Here is a 27,989-nt window from a genome sequence, read left to right on the forward strand (position 1 = left end):
CACATATACCTGTGTTATGGCAGCTATAGTGATACTACCTCAAAATGTACTTCCCTGTTTTGTCACCGGTGATGTGGACCAATGACCAGAAGTCCTGGTATAACAGGTTGAGATGTTTGATTGAGCTGCAAGACAGTAAATACAGTGTGCCATAATGACACAGAACACAAATGTATACCAGGCATCCCCTGAGCATGTGTATGTATGCATATGTTAAGCTGAAAGTTACAGGAGTAATTACATAGGTCATAAGCAGTCTGGAAAATAGGATGTGCATGTTGCAAATGTGTGTAATACCACTGTCACTGCATACAACAAAATAAAATGTGTACTGCTACTGATTGTTGCATTGCCATGACACTGATATGAGTACTACAGTAGGCATGCTTATCATGTAGTAATCAGGCAAACCGATGTTAGTGTCCATACAGACTCTGACAATGATGATAGGGATAGTGAGGCACAGGCAGGGTTGTCAGGGGCTGAAGCTGTGCCATGGTTAACATCCCACTTCTCTCCACCACATCCCCGCACACAGTCACAATGTCCATACATACCTCATCACCAATGGCCATATATGAGGGACAGTTGGTGGGTAGTGCCATGGGACAAGACAGTATGGGGACTATGGCAAGTGTGTCTGAACACAGCAGCCATAGCCAGATGAACAGTGAGGTCCCACACAGGCAGATGTACTGGTGTGCTCATAGGAGGGCTGCTGGCCATCATGCCCCTGGCAGAAGTGCCACGGCAGTTGTCACCACACATATGTTTCAGGCCATCATGGAGGCAGAGGCACATATGGAACGTTACACAAGGAAGAGTCTGAGGCTCCAGAGGGCTACTCATTCTGCTGTACTTGACAACATCCGTGAACTTGCAGTTGCTCACCCTTAGTTTGCAGAGGTCCTGGATAAACAGTTGTGAAGTACCACAGAAATCACAGTAATGATCCTGTGGCATACAGAAGACATGTGAGCAATAAACATGGACAGTCTGTAACAATCTGGTCAGTCAGGAGGTATACACAGAACACCTTAGTGCAAGAAATGTGGAACAAGCCAGACAAACGGGAATATTTACAGCCATGAAAATGGGGATATATCAGACATACTGGACTAGATAGGCTCACACAGTTGATGAATTCACACCCTCCTGTCTGCCCTAACACATATTAACTGGAGGAGCAAAGGTCCCAAGCCACATACTTCACACTAGTTAGTGACATACATCTTCACACCAGGCCACTGCTTTGTCAGACATACAGAACACATATGGTGGCCAGGCAAAAGTATATCTGACAAATATCTGGACATAACATCACACCAAGGTAAATACACTGAGCTGCTAGGCATGTCACCAAGCACTGTCTACACTATAGGCAGACTTGCACAACACTATCCCAATTTACCTATGGGGGAATACACATGTAATCGCAAATATAGCAGCCACTACAGGCGTGTAATATCATGGAGTAACAGACACCAATGTGAAAGTGCATAACCACAACCACTCTCAACACAGTGACATTCACATAATGGGAAGCCTAAGTAATAGTACAGTCTATGGCCTGTGTGGACAGTATTCATCATCATGTTTGCCACTCACACACTTACTCTACCTATACTGGCCCAATTCACAGTGTAGTCTGATGCCTGACTGTGGTATGGGGCATGTCTCAGTCTTGCCCTACAAATATCTAGGCTGATAGTGTACAGGAGCTGGGGCAGCATGCAACGTCAGATAGAACCGGACCAAGAACACCAATATCTACCCCAGTCTGTACACAGGCCAAATAACATATTCACAATACACTGCTAAATAATACAGACACTCTGTCAACAATCACCATAAGTACACAGACCTCAATACTGTACATACTACAACAGAATGTGCAGGTTTTGTCCTCAAATATCAGACCTCCCATATATTACATGTCTGGCAGTCTGATATAGCAATGCGTTTATATCAGGGACTATGTCAGAAAATAATGGCATACTGTACATATCCACCTCTTACTGCATGACATATGCACAAAGGGTGACAAACTTGGGGGACAGAGGCACAAATACAGGGCCAATATTGACATATTGCAGGTATAAAGTGAGAACATTGCTGGTGTAACTGGGTTTGTTGTGACATATTTCTTCTGAGGGATATGAAGTTAGGAACACAAATGGATGTTACCATTTACTGGCTACAATCATCAGAGTATGCTACTGCATTTATAATGACAGCATATGTGTGAATAACACTCTAAATGTCAGACTCCAATCTCTGGCCAGTGTTCAGATAGCCCTACAGGTGAGAGTTTTCGTCAACCACATAACACTGTCATGCCAGAGTTTAAATCATGCAGAACAGCCATATCCACACATACCTGTTAAACAAACATTACTTCAAATGTAGAACATCAATACTTACATTTTGTCCCCATGTCTGGAACATCCCCCTCCAGTTTGTTGGCCTGTCTCCACAGTGTTTGTTGTAAGAAGTATTTCCAACTACCCTCTGTGATGCTGTTTGTCACACCCCCACATGAAGTCCTGCTCACAGTGAAGTGGAAGGGCCAACACCAACTTGCAGTGTTTACTTATAAGAATTTTTTCTATGCAGTTGGCTATAGCAGTGATACCACAGCTGTTTCACATGCAATTAGCAAGTGGAGGACTCCAATTCATGCACAGGCCATTAGCTGATCATGAGCATTACCTACCAAAGTCAAGTCGTTGCCTATGCAAAACATGCATTTTGCCACATCTACCACAGAGGGGGAGAAAAAGAGAGACAGACAGAAGGTAAGAAAGGAAGAGAGAAAGAGCCAAATGTGTGTGTGTGTGTGTGTGTGTGTGTGTGTGTGTGTGTGTGTGTGTGTGTGTGTGTGTGTGTGTGTGTTTGTATATATGATCTGTGGGTGGGGAGAGGTCTCTGGGAATTATAATGGTTGTTTATATTTACATTTATGGCTGTGCTTTGTGTAGAACAACCTCCATTGTGTTTGACAACTGTTGGCCTTGTAATGTGACACTGGGACATGTGGGTCCTCATTATGAAAATGTAGGAAAACCCACCCTGCAATGGATCCTGTTACTACACAATCACACCAACACCCCCACAGGATACTAATCACACACATATATACACACACTTGACAGTACTGAGTTTCAAACCCCTACCTAGTTATGTATTGGTACTACAGTATTACACAATTATTGCAAGCGCCACAGAGTTTATATGCTGGACAGCTGTCCAAAGGTGTCTTTGAGGAGCGTGACATCAGCAGCTGTTTTAAAGGAGGGGTAGGGGAAGTGTAGTAAGTGTGAATGTCCACAAAATCAGGGGTCAACAAAGGCACACACACTCTCACACACAAGCACACATAGTATCACAATTGCCAGGACCAGGATTAGAACTCCTACCTAACTAGTTTGCTACACTATGGTATTACGCAGTTATTGCAAGTGACATGGAGCGTAATATGTTAGAGAGCTGTCCAAAGGTGTCTTTGAGGTGAATGACATCAGTAGCTGTGTTAAAAGAGGGGTAGGGGAAGTGTAGTAAGTTAGAATGTCCACATGCTAAAGGAGGGGTAGGGGAAGTGTAGTAAGTGTGAATGTCCACAAAATCAGGGGTCAACAAATGCACACACACACTTACACACAGTATCACAGTTGCCAGGACCAGGATTAGAACTCCTACCAAACTAGTTTGTTACACTATGGTATTACGCAGTTATTGTAAGTGCCACAGAGCTTATATGATGAAGAGCTGTCGAAAAGTGTCTTTGAGGTGAGTGACATCAGAAGCTGTGCTAAAGGAAGGGTAGGGGAAATGTATTAAGTGTGAATGTCCACAAAATCAGGGGTCAACAAAGGCACAAACACTCTCACACACAAACACACACAGTATCACAGTTGTCAGGACTGGGATTAAAAAGGCCTATATTGTATTATCGGATAATGAAAAGAGTGAATGCTCTTTCATCGATCTGATAATGTCGAAAGGAGAAAATAGCGAAGTCACGGAACATTATTTTTTTCCCCAGGGGAAACAATTGGTGGGCCGTCTTTGGGACTTTACCATTTCCTCCACTATGGTGCGATCTCAGAGTTGGTATATTTAAGTAGGGGGGTGTGGGAGGCACAGTCTCCCACATGGGGGGATGAAGCCCCCTACATAATTTTGTGTTTACATTTATTTTTTTTTGCGGAGCAGCAAATTTTTTCCCCTGGGAAAAAAATTTGCTGCTCTGTGTGTTCACGTTTTTGTGATTTCGACATTATCAGTTCGATGAAAGAGCATTCGCTCTTGTTATCATCCGATAATGTGATATAGATGTGATTAGAACTCCTACCTAAGTAGTTTGCCACACTATGGTATTATGCAGTTATCACAAGCGCCATGGAGCTTATACAGCTGGGACTTGGCCAAAGGGTTACTTCAAAGTTAATGACATCAGTAGGTGTGGTAAAGTAGGGCAATGGGAGGTGCAGTGAGTCTGAAGGGCCTTAAAATCATTCATCTCCACAACACACACACACACACACACACACACACACACACACACACACACACACACACACACACACACACACACACACACACAGTTTAACAGTTGCCATGTGGATTAGAACTCCTACCTAACTAGTTTGCTACACTACAGTATTATGCAGTTATTGCAAGCACCATGAAACTTATACAGCTGAGACTTGGTCAAAGAGTTATTCCAAGGTGACTGACTTCAGCAGGAGTGCTGACATAGGCAATGGAAAGTGCAGAGGTTCTCCGGTTTGATCTTCAACTGGGGTGCCTTCTGTTCGGAGTCTGCATGTCCTCCCTGTGGGCAAGTGGGTTTCCTCCGGGTGCTCTGGTTACCTCCCACATCCCAAAGACATGCTGTAGGTAGATTGGACACTCTAAATTGGCCCTAGGCAGGAGCGCATGCGCGTGTGGCCTTCTGGGGAAGGTTGGGTGCTGTTTTGGCAATTCAATACCGTAAAACTCCACCGCCAATCATGAGCGGACAGGTGATCCGCTGTGGCAACCCCTAACCAGGAAAAGCCGGAAGAAGAAGAAGAAGTGTGTGTGAATGGCCCATGACTTATTCCTCTATAAACACACACACACACACACACACACACACACACACACACACACACACACACACACACACACACACACACACACTTTACATGTGACAGGACTGGGTATACAAATGCTACATGAATACTGATTTTTACTAACATGTTACACAGTTATAACAAGCAGTTTGTACTCTATAGGGCTGAGGGCTACCAAAGGGAATGTCTACAGTGATTGACATCAGCACATCATGTGCTATTGGCCAACTGGATGTGTAATGGGTGTGGCAGGCCTCATACTGGGATTCTCACTGTTAATGTCTGTCTCTCACTTCACCACATCTTTGTGTGTGTTTGTTTGACATATTACAGTTTGGTGGCCTAAGATACGTGTGAGTATTCCTATCCAATGTGTGTGTGAAGCATAAATAATGTACAATTTGGTGTGTCTGCACAGACACCTGCAAATGACAGATATGTATAGTCTACTGTGTTGTCAAACATGGGCTTCATTTCTCTATGTGTAGGAGCATGCCCAGTATGACCTTCTGTATTGAGTGTGTGAATCCATTCCTGGTAGGGTTGTACTTCAGCCCAGGGTTTGGTGTTCTACACCTACAGCTAGCAAACTGTTTCTGCAGGATATCTGTAGACAGCTTGGCAATATGGAATCACAACGGGCAACAGATGGGGGGATACTGTAACTACTGCTGTCTGTGCTGCTTGTGTTACATGGCTGGTGTTAGCAGAGATATTCACACATATGTACTGTTTTACACTATGATGCATTATGTCATCAACTACTGACAGATTTAATTATTTGCTCACTGTTATTTACCGAGACATACAAGATGAATGAAGCTGAGTCCTGTATTGTGGGCCGCAGCCTACACATTCTTGCACACTCCTGCCATTCTGGAGGTGTAGCTATAGACACTTGCTGATGGGTCTGTGTAAATGGTCCAGCGCCTTGGTAGTATGGTGGCTGAAGATCCCCTTCTTGCACCTATATCGACTTAACAGAATGGTCATACCCTGCTGTGGCCATACCTCTCAGCTGTACAGATTCACCCAGGTTATCCAGAGGTAGGTCTCATATATCTGGTCAGTTCCCCTTCACATTGTGGCTTATGAGCAGGTTTGTAGCCACCCATTCATGGGTTTGCAGGCAGGGGTAGTATGGCACACATCAGAGTTTCAGGCTTCACACACTCCATGACGTCCATGCTTCTACACTCCCCCCCCCCCTCTGTTATTCTGCCTTCTTCCTAACATTATGTGAGCAATATCTGAGGAGTATCCTTATAGTTGGCTCTTCATCCCAGTAGTATTTATGGATTGATCCACATTTCTTACAGTAGGACATGGAGGGCATATGACTGGGATTTTTCAACACTCGCATTTGTGTTCTGTTGAGTGTGTTAGATTGTTAGTTAGGAACCCATGAAATACCATACATTGGCAGTACAGGTGAGGCATAGGCCTTTGATAAAGGACTGTAGGCCATTTGGTACTGATGCAGGCCATCTGTAGCAGGCCAGTCTATTCTGTCAATTCTTTATTCCCCAGCTGCGAGCCAGTGGATTCCCCTGGGGTGACAGGGTAAGTGTGTGGGTGTTACTGGCAATACTTCCTGTCCATATTGATCCATTGGTCTGGATGCAGGCAGACTGCTACCTACAGCTAGGGACAAACCTGCATAAGACATCTCTTCAGCATGTTGCATTCTGTGGGTATTTCCATACAGAAGTGGGATCATATTGTGCTTATTTCCAACAGCAAGGATAGGACCTGCTATAAACCTGTGGCTGATGGTGGGGTGAGCTGAGTGCATGTGTGATATGGAAGCTACTTGCAGCTCAATTACAGATGTACCTGGGACATTCCCCTTATGGTGCCTTGTGCAGGGACATGGGTTCATTACTTCATAACTGTGCCTTTTGTGGTCTGCCAGTGATTGGCCAACCTACACCAGTATTCCATACTGCATGGACAACTTGCATGTTACTAACCCGTATATACAATTCCAAAGTTGTGTGCAGTTTGACAGTTACATTATATGCACTCTGTCTAGGGTACTTCCACGTGTACTGTGTCTATGTACGGGCCCTCATTCATGGCATGTCCATCTTTCAAATGGTGACGAATATTGACATCTGGACAGTGGATATGGACGATTGCTGGCATGGGTATTGCTGAGAAGCATCGTGGTTGGCACTGCAGTTGTCAGAACATGGCCCTGTCAACCACAGTAATGCCCATACACCACCGAGACACAACCATCCATGCCTACATGCTGACCACTTCCAGACAATATTATACACACAATAATCTAACACACAAACCCCTGCATATTGTACACATGCAACAATCTATCCTGTAGATTGGGCCAGGATAGGGAATCTGTTCTCCACTGATATTACTCCTTACACTTACATGTTACTGCATTTCTACATAGGATTGTGGGGGGGAGCACCTAATGACGTTACACATTTGCTATGACTGTATTGGTATTTAAGGTACTCTGTTGGCTTCAATTTCATATTGTTTTCTGACCTATCATGCAAACTGGAGGCATATCAGTAAAGTACAGATATTAGGTTTTATTGCCCTACATTTCTGTTTCAGACTTCCTACCCTTCAGAAGTAACATACAACTGCCAGACCTGTTGTAGTCTGTCTGTGTAGGACTGGGGGGGGGGGGCTGTTCACCATTGCCATCAATTGGAGGCCTTAGCTCAGCCTTTCTTGATGGTGATCTACACCTGTCCTGCTGGCTGAGGCTGGTGGTGGGTATGTGAGCCTCACTGACATGCATGTGTGTAGCCTATGGAAACACATTTAGGCCACCACATGTACTGCAGTGGGATTTGTCTCCTTGTCTAGTACTGCCTGGTATGTTGACAACAATATTTGTTAAGGATTCCATGCTGCACAAATAGGTGTCCACTACCTGCTGCCATCCCATTCAGCCACCCAGTTCCCTTGCATGCTCGCATCCATACCATAGATACAACTATCAGAACATACTACTCCATTCAACAATTGATAGGAAGAGTGACTTTCCTTGTGGCTGGGCCAGTACTGAGTATGGTGCTGGAGAACTGACTATGTGCGAGTCAGAGAGAGGTGGTCCCTACCGTGTTAGTGTATGTGCTATGCACTGCCTCTTTGCCAAGACCTGGGCATACTGGGCATGCCTTCTTCTGCCTACAGGGGCAGGCTCAGGTTGCTCCTCCTCTGAGTCACTATGTGCCTGTGCTGGCCTTGGCTATGGTGGGGGGCTGTGTGGCCTTGTCCCATGTTGTTCCTGCTGCAGCTGTTTCCACAGGATCATATTGTGTAGCATGGCGCATACTACGAACATTTGTGTACATGTAGCTGGAGAGAACTGCAAGGCTCCACTGGATATGTCCAGGCAGCGGAACCATGTCTTGACCATTCCAGACACACACACTGTTATGATTCTGGTTTGTGCATGTGCCTCATTATGGTGTTCTTGTTCAGGTGTTTGTGCATTTCTGATGGGTGTCATCAGCCACAGCTCCCGTGCAAAGCCAGCATCCCCCACTAGGTGGCCATATGGGATATCCCCACTGGCAAATGACTGGTACAGCTGCATCGTATGCCAGATGTGGGAGTCATGATAGCTTCCAGGATTGCCAGCACACACATTCAAGATAATGCCCTGGACATCGCACATGATCTGGCAGTTGATGGAGTTGAAGGCCTTGTGGTTTATATAGAACCTACCCCGCTCACCGGGTGGCGCTTTGATGTGTATGTGCATGCAGTCTATAGCACCCACTACCTCAGGGTATTCTGCTATTTGGTGGAAGAGACGCATATTGCTGGTCAATGCCTTACGGGTGTTGTGGAAATATATGTGCTCACCGGCATGTGCTGATATGGCATCCAGGAACTGGTAGATTACCCTGGATGCTGATGCCTGTGAGATCCCCATGATATCCCCAGTTGGCTTTTGGCAGGTACCTGTTGCTAGTATTCTTAAGCCTACACATACATTGGTATCCACAGGGATGGGTTCCTCTCTGTTGGTTCTGTTTGTGAGGTGTGGCTGGCACAGCTCAACAATTTGCTGTAGGATGTCCCTGTCCACCTTATAGCACTCCACTATCATGTAGCCCCTGGTAGGTTGGCCTGGGTCTGTACACTCTTCTCCTTCTCCTCACTGTGGGTCGGTCATCAATATTTACATCCTCACCACCCTCAGCCTCGTGCACATATTGATGCATGAGAGTGACAGCAGCCCCTAAAATTTTGTTAGTTTTATCATGTAAAATTTCCCTGTCTGTGTACACCAGTGGTGTAGAGTTTGTGTGAAAAAAACAGTCTGAAAGGTTTTTGCATAGTTTATAGTTGTGTGCTGGGCTGTTGCCTGTGTAATTGACTGATTCTGATACACTTCACCTGCCAGCTATGCTAGTTCTCCTTGATTGCCTTCCTACTGCTATTTCCCCTTCCAATTGCCTTCCTGTTTAAGTCCCGAGGCACGCCGTGCACACCCACTGCTCAGATGTGCATAGAGCTGCTATCTCCTGTTTTTCTTCTTTTCTTTTTTTTTTTTTTTTTTGGTTTAAAGCTCGGTGTGCACTGCACACACCCATTCAGGCACTGTACACACTTCTTAGCAGAAATGGCCTTCCAATGGACACAGACACTGTCAGCATTTCTTGACATAAGGTTACACTGCCTCAGACACACCCCTTCCTTAACTCTGCTTAGCTAAGGGCATACATGGACAACAGAGCTCCAATCAGCTTAAAGCATGTGTGACACACCCCCTTATGAGAGCATCCTCCTCTTACACTTATACCATGGTGTTGCTGCACCTACATGGTTGGGTGCCAGCTTACACTGAGAGGAAATCTGTGATTCAGTATAATTCCCCTCATTTGCATAGAACTCACTGCTAATTCATAGTTACTGCACTGACATTGAGCCTTCCCCCTTAGCAACCACTGTTCTCTGGTATTGTTTTTATTCTGCATGCCATTGACTATAATGGCAAAATGCAGATTTATGTATAAATCACTTTTTTTAAATTTTTTTTTTTCGGAATGGTTCTGTTTGCGCGCCACTGAGCTATGCTTAAATACCCGAGATCTGACAAAAAATACACTTGTTTTTATACATTTGCAACTGTTTTACATGCCAATGTTCATATATTTGGCCTTTGGCATGCATAACAGTCCTAATACATGCTTTCTTTGGAGGTGATACACCTCTGTTTTTATTTTTGCAGACATGTATTCAGCTACTAGCTGAATACATTTCTGCCATGTAAGCCATTCCTGCACGGATATCGGGCTGCTTCCTGGATCACTAATTCACCTCATTTGCATGGTTTTCAACAACAAATGAGATAATTAGCATACAGGAGCTGTGTCCATGCAGGAATAGTGTAGGAGCTGTCATGCACATGCCAAGAGCTCTATCCTGGATCACTTGGCAGGTATATTGAGTACAGCAGTCCTTGCACTATTCCTGCACACTGTGCAGAGCTTTCTGAAACTGGGGGATTATATTCATAAAGTAACAGAAAGTATTCTAAGAACAAAGCCAATACAGGAGCAAAGAAAGGAGATTCTGCTGATAGGGATGACTGCAAGTAGGGATGCAGACAATAGGTGAGAGGGGGCCGGAATTTATTGGAGAAAATTAACAAAAGAGCCAAGGTAGTAGGAGCAAATAACTAGAGTGGGAAAGGAATGGTAATAGAATGGGAAAATGCCAATAATTTATTTGGAATGCAGGCTAGAGATTCCCCTCTCTGTCAAAGACTGATATCAAAGTACAGGAAAAGACAAAGAAATAGAGGGATCCGAAGTGAAAGACCTGCACTGGTAGAGTTTTTAGTAGAATCTAGAACAGAAGCTGATGTTAAAAAAGGAATAAGTAGTAGAGCATACAGAATATTGAATGAGAACTATAAGAATCAATCAGAGGAGGATAGAAAGGAGTGAGAAGACTGGATAAGCAGTTCATAAAGGAATAATGTGGGGTATACAGCTTCCTCCCAAATGTGCAACAAATCTAGAAGATTTACGATCTTTGCTTGGAAGTGTTTACATGGTATTTCTATAACCTAACTAGACACCAAAGAATTTTTCTTTAGGTAGACAGCAAATATTAAAGGTGGGATATGGAAGGAAAAGGAAATTGGGAACATATTTTCTGGGAGTGTAATGAGCTGGCAGATTTTAAGAAATGTCTACAGTCTGCTTCTTCAGAGATATTGAATGAGCAAATTGCTGTCACTAAGGAAATTATATTTTTTTGAGCTATGATACAGAATCGGAATTGCCTGAACATAGGAAGACTTTGCTGAGCCTGATTATGATGGCTGCCAAAAAAGCATTTACTAAAAAATGGAAATCGAAGTCTAAACTATCTTTACTATTAGTAGTGAATCTAATAACAAAGATAAATCAACTGGAACTGGGATTTTTAGAAAAGGGTAGGAACAAATTACTTAAAAAACATGGCAATTGTGGAAACAATACATGCAGAGGAGGAACAAGGTTTAAAAGAAGGCAAGATTTGAAAGCGCTATGTATTGTTTGACTGACAATGACTGGATAGATTATAAGCGATGTATAATGTTTGCAAATAAAATTTAATAATTCAATAAAGATGTTTCTTGTTTAAAAAAATAAATATTGCTCCAATAAATTTAGAAAGTTGCTGTAATAACAGAATTTGTATTAGCATGCATTTAAAGGATATGAAATCTGAAATTTAAATGTATGCCACTATTTAGTGATTTCAGTCAGGCAGAAAATCACAAATTTTATGAGCAGTAGACCAAAAATATGAGGCAGAAGTCTGGGCATGGCCCGTTGAGAGATATGCTCCTAACCACCATTTGTGCCTTTAGGGTCCTCTTCCTGCAAAAGCCTACTGTGTTCTGTGCTTTGCACTTTATCCTCTCTACTGCCCCAAGGGTATTCATAAACTGCCTAGCTCCTGTGATTGCCTTCTAAAGGCTCCAAGGCACTCAGAATTTTCCTTATATAGACAACCTGTTGCTTCAGGTGCCTTCTCCCAGTCGATTGTTGCAGGATCTGCAGTTTACTGCCAACTTTTAAAAGTTCATACTGTCTCCCTCTCAGGATCATGTGTACCTGGGTGGCAGGATTCAGACAGTGCCAATGCTGGCCTCTCTTCCATCTCCAAAGGTATTGTCACTGGCAGCCTTCTTTCAGTCTCTTCTTCCCATGACTGCCATGCCAGCCAGGGAGATATTTCAGGCCCTGGGATTCATAGGGTCTTCTATTCTGATGCTTCCTCTTGCCAGACTGCATATGCAGAAGCTTCAATGGTACTGCAAGTTGGTCTGGCTACAGCATTGTCTCCCACTGACTTTCAGTGTACCTCTCCTTTCCTGTCTCAAGAAGGAATTTGGATGGTGGATTTGACAGTTCGCTCTCAACCCTTTCAGCCTCTATTCCCTTCTCAAGAGCTGTTCACAGATGCCTCGACATGTGGTGTGGGGCATCTCTTGTTCATGTGAAAGTTCAAGGTCTTTGGCCTCCCTCTCAGAAATCAGACCATATCAAGATCAAAGAGATGAGGGCTCTGATTCTGGCCCTTCCGGCTTTTTTTTTTTTACCCACCCCATATTCTCTCTGGGCCCCTTGAAGGTGTATACAGACAACACTACAGTGATGTGGTATGTCAACAAGAAAGGGGCACAAAATCTTACTTCCTTTGCATGGATAGTGCTTCACGCTTGGGAAGTGGCTCTCAATTATCTGTTAACTCTTCAGACAGTATACATTCTTTCAGAGTACAATCTTGTGGCAGGCTGTCTGAGCAAGTCCATAATACAGGCTCACCAATGGATTCTTCACCGAGACCTGTTTCTTGACACTGTCCATCAGTGAAATATTCCTCAGATAGGTATTTTTGCCTCCCCTCTGAACAAGCAGCTTTCTCTCTTTGTTCCAGAGTGCCATTACATCTGGCCTGAAAAATGGACACCCTATCCTTTCCATGGAAGGGGAGGTTTCTTTATGCTTTTCTGCCTCTTCCTCTACTTCCAAGAGTCCTGCAGAAGATTTAGTTGAACTCCACAAAAATCTTTCTAGTGACTCTCTTTGGGCTACTGCAGCACTGGTCTCCCCTCTTAATGCATCTGGCTAGTGGCAATCATCACAAGTTACCTCACCGGTTGGATCTCCTCACACAGAACAATGGTCTCTCATCCATCCCCAGTTGTCCACTCTGCAACTGACATTGTGGGTGATGGGTTTTGATCCCTTTCTGGTACCTCTTTTCTGAGGATATGCTCAGGATTTTACAGAAGGCAAAGAAACCCACAACCAGAAAATCTTATATGTCCAAATGGTAGATTTTTGGTCTGGTGTCATGCTCGTAACCAGGATCCTTTTTTCAGTAGAGGTCCCTCTGGTCCTCTCTTATTTGTGTGAGTTGATCCAGTCTGGCTTGGCCTATTCTTCTGTGAAGGCCCACTTGTCAATCACTTCTACTTGTCTGCTCTTGACTCCTCCTTTGACTTCTTGTTTTTATGACAGACAATTTCTTAAAGGCATCCTGCTTATTAGGCCTCCAAGAAAACATATTCATCCTCCTTGGGACCTTAATTTTGTTTTGGAAAAAATAACTTAGGCTATTTTTCAGCATGCAGTTTCAGCTTCTCTGCAACATTGTATCTGGAAGACTGTTTTGTTGCTGGCTCTTATTTCTGCTTGAAGGGTTTCTGAGCTCCAGGCCCCTATGGCCATTCCTCCTTTTTTTTTGTTTTTTTCACAGGGACAGGGTGTACCTTTATACTAATCTTTCTTTCATGCTCAAGGTGGTAAATGAGCTGCCCTTAAACCATTTGGTACAACTCCTTTCTTTTTTCCCTTTTCCTCAGTCTGCTACTGAGAGGGTCCTGCATACCTGGGATTTGCACAGACTGCTCGGGTACTATTTGGATAAAACTAAGGCTATTCATAAGTTTGATCAGCTTTTTGTTTCATCCCAGATCTGTGGGTTAGGCTGTTTCTAAGCAAACCATCTCCTCCTGGATATCTCAGGCAATTTCTTTTTGTTATTCTTTTTATGGTGAGTCTCTGTCTGCTTGTCTTAGAGCTCATTCTACTAGGGCTGTTGCCTCTTCTGGTGTCTTCTTCAAGGGGTTGCATTGCAATTCCATCCTTGAAGCTGCTTCTTCTTCTACAGTGCATACCTTTACTAAACACATAAGTTGGATACGGTTTCTTGAGCAAGAGCAGGTTTTGCTGAATCCATTTTATGTGAGTTTGTTGAGGGTTCTTCTCAGCCTTCCACCTCCCATTCTATTTTTGAGCTTTTTTAACGCCCCTTCTTTCAAGAATACTGCAAATGTGATATAGAACGATATAGTACAGCTATGTAATATCTTACCATAACAGTAGATGTCCTTCTCTTCACTGTTGCAGTACTTGCTCCCTCTCTCCCTCTTCTTTATTCTGCTTTTTTTCCTTCTGGATGTGCATAGACTCCTTTGTCCTATGAGGAGTGTTCTCTCCTGGTGCAATTCAGTTTTGGGTAGTTGTGTCGCTACATTCCTTTTATGCCATACATTCTATGTGAGGAGCAAATTAGGATGCACTTTGCAAACAAGATCCTTTTTAACCTTTTCATTACTGATCGAGTGATGGGCTGCCCAGGGTGGGACGTCATGTCAAGTATACTGCAACGGTGAACAGAAGGACATCTGCTGTTATGGTAAGATATTGCACAACTGTATTTTTTATATATTAATGTGTTAGAAGTTTTGTATACGTGACTTCCTTGTTGTCACTGAAGTGTACCTTGCTGCATTATAATTATTTGTGATACTTGCATAATAAAAATGTTTCCAAAATAAAAAAAAAAATTAAAACAAAGAGTGAGAAGGTCACACAGAAAAAAACAATCAGTAAAAACTAAATGAAAATTCCAGGCATGCTAGAACTTCTGCTAAGTGGCCTCTCAAACCTCTTGTATCAGAGGTACATGGAGGTCACTCAGTGGAAGTTCTAGCTTGGCTGGAATTTTCATTTAGTTTTTAATTATTGCTTTTTCTGTGTGACTTTCTCACTCTTTGTTTTAGTTTTTTATTTGGGATATTTTGCAGTCACCCTAATGGTAATGGGCATCAGCTGGGTATAACAGCCTTGTGTTTCTTATGCTTAGCCAAAACACTCTGCTTGTGCTGTGCTGATGAGATCATAACAAGGCTGAAATATGCATATCCACAGCTAGTGGGGTTTGGCTTTATTGGCCTGAAATTGCCCATTAAAACCACTTAAAAAGAAATAAATCATGGGCATTCAGAATTACCATATAGCTCATAAAGGTCATTTACATACATTCCATGTACCTCTGAAAAAAAATATTTCCAGTCAAGTGAAAAAAATACTGAGCAGCAACTTTTTTCTCTTGATGCCTTGTCTGGGGTGTTTTTAGTTTCCTTCTTTTGTGTGTCACACATGTATGTATGACTATTAAACAATTTTTATATTAAAGTTCATATATATTTGATGTTTTGCTTCAAGATCTAATACAGTTATTTCCCATTAAGAATGGTTTAACAATGTTATTTAACCTATAGTGAGTGATACAACAGTGATAAGATTTATTTACCACAGGTACAGTAATATGAACCCACTTTATCTCACTGTTTGAATATCCACAGATGTAATAAGTTGCTCGGGGAACTTCTATTACATGTATGCCATCTGTGTGCTCTCTAAAAATGAATTACTTTTTTCTGTATATTGTGTGTTGGGTATGTTTATTACATAGACATTTAAACATATCAGCAGCTTTGATCACAGTAACCCTTGGTGCATGCAAGTTCAAATTAGAGTTTCAGGTGAAACAGAGTTAGGGGCTCACCATTAAAATCAGGGGTGAAGAAAGGGTAGATTATCTCACTGAAGGTGTCACTGAAGATGTAGAAGGGAGACGTTATCAACATTATAAAATTACATCTGTTCCTTCTCATAGTCCAGGTACATGCCGATCCTCTGGGGTTTCATATTCAGGCTGAGAACCTTCAATGATGATTCCAGTGCTATAGAATTTCCTTTGCCCAGATGCAGAGTGCAATATCCATTCTTAGTGGTTGAGAATCTGAACTCCTTCTTGCAGACAGACTATCTGAGAACACCCACATGTCAAGAAGTCTTGTTCTCAACCCACACTTCCCAGTATTGCCTCCACTTTTTGAACCCCTCTGATCCCAGCACACGAGTATAGCAAGCAAACCTCTCAGCATTATAAGTGATCAGGAGTCTGTCACTATATTTCATGCTACTCAAATCCTCAGACGGAATGAGATGTGTATGTGCTGTGTTAGAGTCCAAGGTCAGATGAGACAGATCTGTGAAAATAAAAGAGGGTGTGTCAAATACTTTATAAATGTTATGAATAAATAGCTCTCCTTCCCTCAAGAATGGCTGGCATCTTTTCATACCTCTGTAGATTGCTTAGATGCCATCCATAAGTAAATGAAAGGCAGGTATCTGAAACTTATTCCTACCACTGATACTGGCTGTGACCATTTATGTGAATGTATGGTCCTCCTCAGATCTTTATCTTCTCTTGTAATTATTACCGAAGGAAATAACAGTAGTTTGAACCAAAAGTTCAACACATAGGTATAGTCCTGGATAATATACTGTCATTAAAGGGCCAGTGGAAAGCAACTTTTACATCAACATGTTTTCATGACCAGAACATTGATTAGACCAAGCTTGTTAATCCACTACAGGACATTGCAATTGTCATTCTTGATTTGGTCTCTTTATATTTGGTTTACTGCATGGTAACCTGGACTACCTCCAATCAGTGAAAACATCTGCAGCAAGGCTTTGATGTTTCATCCCCTTCATGCCCACATTACACCTGTGCTGCGGAGTCTGCAATGGCTGACACTGGCATGCAAGTTGACATATAATGTACCAAGCCCTGCATGATCTGGATTCCTGTCAGTCCAAAAGGACTGTTCTCAGTCTACCACCTCTTTCAGCTACTTCAGTCAGGTAATGAGGGACTGCTAGCCATCCTTAGAATGTGATTAGAGATGGCTGACTGATGTTCTTTTTCCTATGAAACTCCATTCCTGTGGAACTCACTACCTTCCCATCTTCAGAAGTATATGCCTATGACCAGCTTTAAGAATAAAATCCATTTATTCCATAAAGTCTTGTCTGGAGTATTTCAAACTTTTTAAACATTAAAGCCTTTTGTTCTGTATTTGTATCTTGTCATGGTACTTACTTATTGTTTACTTTGCATGTTATTTCTGTTTGTATTTATCTTTGTTCAGTGCTTAGGATTAAACACTCTAAATGTGACTTGATATTAAAATATGACATTTTACATGGGTTCACACAAGGCACCCTTTTACAAAGAAATTAATGAAGGAAGGTAGGAAGTTCATGCAGGATCACATACTCCACTTATGCTTCTATGAAAAAAAAAATACTAAAATAATGGAAACATTTCATTTGGAATCACACACTGTACTAGTATTTATAAAGTTACTAAACACGCTGTATTAGTGTTTTAGAAGATGTTAATAAAGAAATTCAGGTATTTGACAAGTGAACACATAACACAGTTAACCTACTAACTGATGAGTTCTAAATGACCTCAAACTGTTGACTCAGACTTGCTGACTTTCTATTTCCCCATCATTATTCTTCAAAGAGAATCACTGAGAGTACAGCTTGGTAGTTACAACACAGGGCGTGGTCTCCTCCCATTTGTGTAACCACAGAGATGGCATATATAAGTAAATAAGATGGAGGTGCAAAGCCCCCAGTGTGGGAGCTGCAAGGGATCTCTCTGCAATATAAGCAAATCTCTCTGTGTTTTTTTTTTTGCATCCGTCTGAAATTTCATCCTCTTTTATTTCAGCTGAAGCTTCAAACAATTTAATTGTAAACAACTTAGCAGCCATGCTAGACTATGTAATGGAGCCATTAATGGATTTATAACCTTAGCTTTATGTAATTATAGGTTCATAATTTCATAGGTAATTACTAGGCTTATGACCTCAGGGGCCATTTTTAAGCCTAGCCATGCTTCCCAAATGTATACAAGTTTTGATCCCCTATGTTTGTTTAAGGGGTATATGTAAACTTGGGCATGGTTGGTACTGCACTTACAGGCTGCCTCTCTCTAATAGAGACATAGGTGTCAGACCAGTGTTAGATTTCCAGTTCACAGTCCACTGTTCTAAGTTACACTTGAATTGGGTTTGGGAAGAACTCTGCTTCATATAGCTGAGAAGCCTGTACCAGAGAAGGGGTAGTTTCTGAGATAAATACCTGTCTCTCCTACATGAGTTATTTATGTTGCAGATGAGGTTTAGGTGGCTAGATTGTGTAATTCTGATGCTATTTATTTTACAAATGTACAACATGTCTATCAGAGGGGGATAAGAGGATGCTTTGTAGATAGATAATGATTACCACTCAGCAGTCTGTAGAAGATTGAGCACATGGATAAGGCTTTGAGGGGTCCACATAGGACTTGTTGTTTATGCCCTGCACTCTCCTGTTGAGGAAACTCTGTAGATGCTCCATTTGCTGCATATGCTTATTCAGGTAAATATTGAAGGGGACATTGTACTCAATGGTTTGTTTGATGAGAGCAGAGCACAGTGGAACAATGACATCCTTGGACTTAGATGACATACCATTGCTTATTATTTACACAACATACAACATTTTCCTTACTACCATAGACAAATGATGACCAAATTCTAGGTTACTGTCTACATGGGTTCTCAAATCCCTGACCATTTGGTCAACTTGCAGGGGAGTATTATCAATGTGGTAGCTTACATCGGAGCTGTCTTTCCAAAGTATACAATATTATTCCATTCTTGGTACTGAGTTTTAGACCATGCTCTGGCACCAGTTATTGGTATGTGTCATGCTATCCTGAAGGGCATTTGTGCCTTTGGGCAATTCTACAGCAACACCTAGTTTGCAATCATCTGCAAACTTGGTCAGCCAGGGGCTCTTAATGTTGACTTCAGAAAAGTAAATGACAAAAACAGTGTCTCTAGCACCAAGCCTTGAGGAACTCTGCCAGTGATTGGCTTTTTTGTTGAGGTAGACTTCCCTTTCCTAACTTCTTGTATGATATCTTTCAACCAACTGGCTATCCACTGAGTGACAGAAGGGTTTATACCTAATTTTGTGAGTTTGTGTACAATGCCCAAGAGAGTTATTGTGTCAAATGCGTTGGCCAGCTCAAGGTAGGCAGTATGTGCCATTTTGTCATCCTCCATTGCTTTGGTGACCTGTTCAAACCAGTTCACCAGTTTAAGTAGTCATGACCTGTCCTTCATAAAACCTACCTTTGCCTACTACATCTTTTTATTCTTGTTTTGTTTATAGCTTTATAATGTGTCAAGTTTTGGTCACTTTATTTTAGTCCACTACTCTAAGGGAACTGTGGTAGAACTGGTACCTACTTCTTAATCTGGCAACATCGTCTTTCCATTTCTTTACAAAATCATAAGGCACAGACCATGATCCATAATTAGCCTTCCTTATAACTTTGAATTTAGGTCTTAGTTTACAATCTGATCTTTAGTATTAGCAGCCCTCTCCTGAAGTCTTTCTGCATCAAAGGTATAGAGACATGTCTCTTACCTGGGATGAGGGCGGACAGCATTTCCTTCCAAACCTTGTACTGTAGAGGACCTTTGTACACCCCCCGAGTCAGATCATCAGAAATCAGTTCTACAGCATCAGTTTTCACTTCCTGACTATATTTCTTCCTGTAAATACAATAAAAATAATGAGTTTTTGGGAATACAGTGCACAGAAAATGAAAAATAAAGTACTGCGCCTACATACCTTTCTGTTTCATTCTTGACACTCTGTGTAGAATGGAATAACATTATTTTAATGTTGTTATGTACTTTTTTTCTGATTTGATTGTACATGCATCAGTTATTCAGAAAAAGAAGGTTGGCTTGAAGTGAAATACTTGCTGTATGAACATGATTCTACAAAATGACAAAAACTGACCAAATCAAACTTTTTCAGATTAGAAATAACTGAAGTACATGAGCATAAGCAGTCACATATCCTGAACCTAAAACAACAGTAAATATCAAGAGCAAATATCATGGTGTCCCAAATCCATAACTACTTAGCTGTGATAAAATACCAAAATCTAACATTATCTGAATCTGTATGTTCTGATATTCTAGTCTATGCAGGCTATCATTTGTGTTCTTTTTTTTTTTTTGATAGTCATCTGCTGCCCATGCTACAGACCAACATGAAGGTATGCAGGTCAATATATTCAGTAATTATCTGAAAAAATCAAGGTGAAAGATGGCAAAATGGGATGAATAACCTAAATTGCAACAACAACTTAAATTTAATGCAAAATATTGAATATAGTCATAGTGGAAAATCTGCAGAGGAGTTCACATCACTTGAGACAATAGTAGTAACTAAAGAGAGAAATGTACCTGGGAATACTGATGTCAGATTATCTAAAGATAACCGTGAAATGAGAGAAAGAATCAGGTAAGGCCAGTAGATTGTAAGGTTTATATCAAAATACATTGCAACTAAAAAAATGAAAAGTTGTCTGTCTTCATAAACAGCTGCTAAGACCATACCTGTAGATATGTGTACTGTTTGGGAAAACCCCTCAACCTAACAACATAAACAGAAAGATACGGTACAAAAGAAGGACAGTTTGAAAGAAGACAAGAAAGAGTGTACAGTCTTCATCAGAAAGCCCTTAAAGAGAGACTAAAAGGGAGTCAGGTGCTATGGTAGGACATTTTTGGTGTATTAAGGGAATCCAAGCATGCACTCCAAGTGACTTCCAGCTTTCATAAAATAGTGATTTATAAGACCAAAAGGACTCAGTGTGAAGGGGTGATTAAAAAAGGCAAGAGCATTACTTTACAGAACAGGTGGAAAATTAATAAAACAGCCTTCTTAAAGATACAGTAAGATCAAAATAATTAATGAACTCAAGTACATTGGGCAGACATAAGCCCACCCTTACAAAAATTGTGGAGAACCACAACTTACACAAGTGGAACAAGTACATTCTCCTGGTAAAAGTAGATAGAGTTGGTAAAATATACGGTCATTAGTTACCATCAGCATCTTCATTTGTCAATTTTCAATTAGTACTTTCAACTGAATTTTTATAATCCTTGTCTTAGGACTCATTTTTGTAATCTATTTAACATTACTGCAACATTATATGATAAACAGTGATTGTGTAATCACCGTGTACAATCATCTTTGATGGATTATGAACACAAATGTAACTGTTTCCAGCATCTGAAGTTTAGCACTGCTACATTCCTGATGTTTTTGCAATACTTAGCTATGTTGTGAGTAAAAAGAAAACTAGTCAACACTCGCAAACTTAATAGTGAATTTATGCCAGATTAAATGATGGCACAGATCTCTGTGAATTTTAGGTGTGTCAACAGCCTGGAGTCAGCTGTTCAATGTGCTCTTTAAATGGGGTATTTCAGGAACTACTGTAGTATCATTGTGTAGTTCCATCCTAAATGGTATCACCATAGCATGTATACAAAGTCACCATTCAGCATAAAACTTTTCAGTGGTATGTCATAGAGCAAGGGGTGGTGATCCAAAATAATGCACGAAAAATTCTCTACTAAAATACTAATAAATGGCCAAAAAAACAGTATCTTCCACTGCTAGAGGTGCCGCTAATAAAGAAAATCACAAGTAGAATAAATCTAGCAACACCACCACGGCTAATGTTAGAATGGTAGCAAACAGGAAAATAACAGTAGAATGATTCCCAAAGAAATGAGCTTAAAATATTTTAATGTTCCTTCAAATATTTAAAAACAAGTCCCTTAAAAACTTTCATATGATAAGCGCTTTCAATATTCTTCATCAGATCATGATTTTGAATAGGGGAACATTGTTTCTGTAGTAAGATTCAGACAACCAATCAACTTGTAGAAAATGAAGGGAGTTGATACTGCTCTACAAGTTGATTGGTTGTCTGAATCTTACTAAAGAAACAATGTTCCCATATTCAAAATCACGATCTGATGAAGAATATCAAAAGTGCTTATCGTATGAAAGTTTTAAGGGACCTGTTTTTAAATATTTGAAGGAACATTAAAATATTTTAAGCTCATTTCTTTGGGAATCGTTCTACTGTTATTTTCCTGTTTGCTACCATTCTAACATTAGACATGGTGGTGCTGCTATATTTATTCTACTTGTAAAATGCTAATAAATGGTCTAGCTGCAGAAATTTCTCCTGAAAAAGTCTTGATCTAAAAAATCAATGTAAACAATGCACAGCTTACTTCAGGTGACAATTACCTTTCCTCCACATGGTACATATGGACAAGAGCAGTATGTATAGGAATATATTTAGAAGTTTATAGTGGGAAGGGATAAGGACATAAATGAAGGATGAATACACTGAGAGGGACTGTTCCCTCTACTGCACAGAAAAATATGAAAAAATCAAGCCTTTTATTTCAATTAGGGACTCTGGAATTCTGGCAGTGTTTCGAACAAGGGCTGTATTTGGGAAGGAACTCTATATTCTTGCAACCTTCAAAAATGAAACATAAATAAATTGCTGACATTGAATTTGGAAGAAAAATATGCTAAGAACAGTACAACACTGGTATCCAATACTGTTCCTAAATATAAAAAAGTTGTCCTGAGGTACAGTGCATCCCCTGCCTTCCTTTCATATATGTTTGCATGAAGTGTTTAAAGCACTTATAGGGCTGACATTTATTTTTTTATGATTGAAAAATAAATTCACTGTGGCAGTTTCTAACTCCTGCTAACGGATGTTTATCATTTTAATATGGAACTGTAATACTGCCTTCTGGCTGTATCAGTACAACAACAGCTGACACTGTAGGAAAGGGCATAATTCAGTGCAACTGTATGCATTCAAATGGGTTGAAATGCTTATTGTGTGCATATGGTATCACTGTATATGTTATATATTATAATGGGGTGGGATACATACAGTATATGTGTGATATCACTTTATATGTTATACATATTACGCATACAGTGCATATGTGCTATCACCATATGACTTTGGATGTGGTGGAATTCTCAGTGCACACATGATATCACTGCATGTATTATCATGTGTTGGGAAACATACAATGCATAAGTAGTATGATTGTATGAGTTTGGATGGTGTTGGATACTCTGTGCACATGGGATATCCCTGTATGTGTTATGATGGGGTGGGACACATACAGGGCACATGTGATATAACTGTATGACTCTGGACGGAGTGGCATTCTCAGTGCACATGTAGTATCATTGTAAGATGGGATAGGATACTCTGTGCACATGGGATATCATTGTATGTGTTACAATGGGGTGGGATACATATAGTGCATGTGTGATATTACTGTATGACTTTGGATGGGGTGATATTCTCAGTGCACATGTGATATTACTGTATGTATTATCATGGGGTGGGATACATGCAATACATATGTTGTATCACTGTATGCATTTGGATGGGGGTGGGACACTTTGCGCACATGAGGTATGACTGTATGTGCTATGATAGGGTAGGAAACATGATAGCAATGTATGCATTTGAATGCGGTGGGATACTTAGTGCACATGTGATATAACAGCATGTGTTAGCTTTGGGTAGAATAAATGAAATTAACATGTGGTGTCACTGCATGCATTTGGATGAGGTGGGATGTATACTGTATATTGAAAAGTGTACGAGTTAGGATGGGTGGGGTGCATCTGCATTTGGGCTACTATATCTGTTAGGATGGGAGAGGATTCACACTGTATGTAGGATGCATAAGTGTATTGTAAGCACTGAGTGAGATGCATTCTGTGCCTATGAGGTGTTACTTTATGTGTTAGGATTGGATAGGATCGAATAGGATAGGATTCACACTGTATGTAGGATGCATAACTGTATGTGTTAGGATTGAGTGAGCTACATTTTATGCATATGAGATGTTACTGTATGTGTTAGGATTAAGCAGGATTCACACTATGTGGTGGAATTGCAATGTATGCAGTAAGATAGAGAGGGATACACACTGTTTGTGATAGGAGCCACTGTTTGGGTTAGTATGGAAAAAGATACAAAGTCTATGGAGTAGGTTAAATACTGCATGTATAGGGTATCACTGGGTGTGATAGTATGGGAAGGGATACACACTGGGTATATAGGGTGTTACTATATGTGTTAGGTTAGTGTATTATCTATACTCTGTGCATGAGATGTTACTGTATGTGTTAGGACTGAGCAGGATGCACACTGTGTGGTGGAATTGCAATGTATGCAGTAAGATAGAGAGGGATACACACTGTGATAGGAGCCACTGTTTGGGTTAGATCGGAGAAGAATACATAGTGTATGGAGTAGGTTAAATATTGTATGTGTAGGGTATCACTGGGTGTGATAGGATGGGAAGGGATACACACTGGGTATATAGGGTGTTACTATATGTGGTAGGACAGGGTATGATCTATGCTCTGTGCATGAGATGTCACTGTATGGGTTAGAATAGTGCATAATACACATTGTGTATGTAGGTTGCCACTGCATGTGTTACAGTGCGATGAGATAAACTGCATGTTGGAGAGTATGTGTTATAATGGGATATGATAAACACGGGAGTATCATTGCATTAGGATGGAAGGGATGTACACCGTGTTTGCATGGAGTGCTATTGCACGTTGGAATGGTATGCTATAAACACTGCATATATAGAGTGTCATTGCTTTAGGATGGTCAGGATATAAACCATCCATACAGGGTCTTAGTGTGTAGGTTAGGATGGGGTAGGATAACACTGTGTGTATAAGTACATGTTAGCATGGGGTGAATAACATACTTTGCATATGGCGTGTCACTCCACATGGCAGGATAATGTAGAACATACATTATACGTCATGTCTGTTGTTTTTTTTTTTTTTAAATCAGGCTAACAATTTTTTAAGCTATATTTAAGTTCTACAGACTCTGCAATAGAAAACTGCTTTATGAAATTACATTTACAAGTTGTGTTAAAAATGGCAGGAAATTGAATTTGTTCTTTTATATAACATAGAGGCAAACATGCTTAAAACCTGGAAATGTATCTTGCTAGAAAATGCATTAACTATAAGGAGATCCCACCAGCTCAACACATACATAACTGTTTGCTCTAAATTGCAGGGGAACTTAAAAATAGTAGCTCTGAGTTAAAGTTATAAGGAAAGCCAGGTGCTAACATTTGAATAATATGAGTAAAATCCTTTGCTTTTACCTTCTAATATTCTTTTCAGTGTGAGAAAGAACTGCTGTAATTACTCTGGTTTCTGTGGTAAAGACATAAGTTAAGATGTGTATTTGGAGTAGAAACTAATATAATGTCAGTCTTGCATTGGAGACCTTATTGTATCCATAGAGTCATAGGTAAGTATTAAGCTAGCTGCCCTTGAGGACCATTTTATGCCTAGTCATTTTCCCTCAAATTGAGAATCAAACCCTTTATCTTGTGTCTGTGATGTAAACACCTTAACCTTTATGCCAACCCCCCAGCCCCGGTGAAGAATGCGGGTAATGATCCTATGCTACCTCTTCTATCTATTTAAGTTTGCTGAAAAAAATCTGTGCCTTCCTGGTTTAGTATTAACTTAATACAGCTAGATCAGTATTATTTTATGTAAGTGTCAACTAGGTTGATTTAAATTGAAGGTACATTTCTTCTTTAAGTATTCTGTCTGTAGAACTGATTGTTTATTTATCTATCTATGTATTTACTGCAATTAATTACCAGGAAAATCTGACTGGGCTAGAAGCCCATTTTAGTGGAGGTCCAGAGGAAAATCTCCTTAAACAGAAAATGTACACAAGTTTGAAATATACAAAGATTGCAATAAACTTTTCAAATGTCAGTGTGAAAAACAATGAGAAATACTTGAATGATATACGGATTATCAAGATTATAAAACTAACAGAGTAAGTAGCAAGAACAAGTTATCACAAATGAAGAAAACAAGTAAGTAGCTCTATACAACCCAAAAAGGCACCAGGAAGGATGACCGCCACTCTCAACTCATAATATAATCAACAGTTTTATAATCTAAGGAAGACAGAACAAAAAAAAAAAAAAAAAACAAATTATATTAATGCTCAAAGTGTCACCGCATTTTCGTCCTTAACCAAGGCTTCCTCAGATGTACCCAACCATTAAAACCCCATTTATTTATACAAAAATAAATTAAGAACCACGAATGGGAGAATGTACCCAATTAAAAAATAAAAATAAAGCAATGGAACTCCTAATTGATTAAAAATGACAACATCATTTTCCCCAAAATATATATATATATATATATATATATATATATATATATATATATATATATATATATATATATTAATTGTGAAAAAAAAACAATGGGTTGAAACACAAACAAAATCATATATAATTCTAAAATATATATATATATATATATATATATATATATATATATATATATATATATATATATATATAAAACATGTATATTTTTAAAACTTCCATCTTCATTGTATTTGTATACTAAAATATCTTGCTCTATTATTTAACTGGGTACACTCTCCCATTGCTGGTTTTAAATTATTTTTGTATAAATAAATGGGGTATTAATGCTTGGGTACATATGAGGAAGTCCTTGGTTAATGATGAACACTTGGTGACACATTGAGCATTAATGCGATTTACTTGTTTGTTTGTTTTTTTTTGGTCTGTCATTGCTGGATAATAAAACCGATGATTATTGTAGGAGTTGAGAGTGTTGGTCATCCTTCCTGGTGCCATTTTTCATTGGTTGCTGCTGTTTTACCTCTCGGGCACTTTTCCTCATTTAATTTTGGTGTTAAGTAGCTCTGTACAACCTTATGACTGAAAACTGAAAGACTTACAGTGGAAGGAGACAGAAAAAGAGTGAAGGGTAAAGTTGGAATAGCAGTTTAGTAAGGATACGAGAGAGTAAGATAAAGAAGTAGGATATTCCTAGTAGGCGAGATATTGTTATGTTCAGAAAAAGATAATGTGGTTAAAATCTAAGTTAAGGTAGTGAGAGTGATGTGCTAAAATGTTAGTCTCCTTGAGAGCAATTGTATAGCCCCAAAGCATTCACGAGCTGTTTTAGTTTTTGTTGAAAACACTTTAGATTGTCTGTTTTAGGGACAGAGGTTGGAGTGCCACTGTTGGTGAAATAAATGGAGAATAGCGAGTCTCCTGCACTGTTTGACTTGCAAATGATCACTAAGAATTTATTGCTAGGACTGAGATCCCTAGGTGGACAGTAGTGCTGATGGGTGGGCTGTAGTGATGTGCAGCTGTTTGGTTTATGCACCTAGGTTAGGTGATTTGGTAGATGAAGCTAGTTTGGTTATATTAGTGCCAGGCAGTCATGGGTCCTGCATGGTAGGCTGGTTGTGAATATTCCTATTTTACAATAGCATGCATCAAGTTTCATTTTGAGGGCAGTGTGTAGATTTGTAAGGACAGGAGATGCATAAAGAAGTGATGAAAAGAGATAAGATAATGCAATCAATTTTCTATCAGAGTCTTTGAGGTAGGGGTTGGCAAAGTAGAGGAATCTAACGTCACATTTTTTTTTTATGGCTTGTGTAATATGTTTCCTGATCGTGGGTTCCAACACGTAGATCACAAGACAATTGCCCACGAGCTACAACGTCAAAGTCAGAAGGCCACAGCACCGCTAGACTGTAGAGCGGTGCAGCCAAAAGACAGATATGCTCTGGGAAGCAACACAGCTCTGTAAAGCAGCACAATGAGGCAATCCCTAACAGCAGCAACCGGGCTCTTTCCCGACAGTGGAAACAACTGCAGTA

General features: G+C 40.3%; 1 protein-coding gene across 1 annotated transcript in view; it reads right to left on the minus strand.

The window, feature by feature from the left end:
- LOC122814321 (nuclear factor 7, brain-like) overlaps positions 1-27,989 on the minus strand; it is a 248,492-nt gene that overhangs the window by 68,001 nt on the left and 152,502 nt on the right. The window contains exons 2-3 of the mRNA XM_044086906.1: positions 19,964-19,986; positions 19,757-19,884 (exon numbers count right to left, since the gene is read on the minus strand). Coding sequence (XP_043942841.1) covers positions 19,757-19,884; positions 19,964-19,986 — 151 coding nt within the window. The remainder of the gene's footprint in view (positions 1-19,756; positions 19,885-19,963; positions 19,987-27,989) is intronic.

Source organism: Protopterus annectens, chromosome 10.part0 (genome assembly GCF_019279795.1).
Source record: "Protopterus annectens isolate FY-2018-M chromosome 10.part0, PAN1.0, whole genome shotgun sequence".
Classification (NCBI taxonomy): Eukaryota; Metazoa; Chordata; order Ceratodontiformes; family Protopteridae; genus Protopterus; species Protopterus annectens.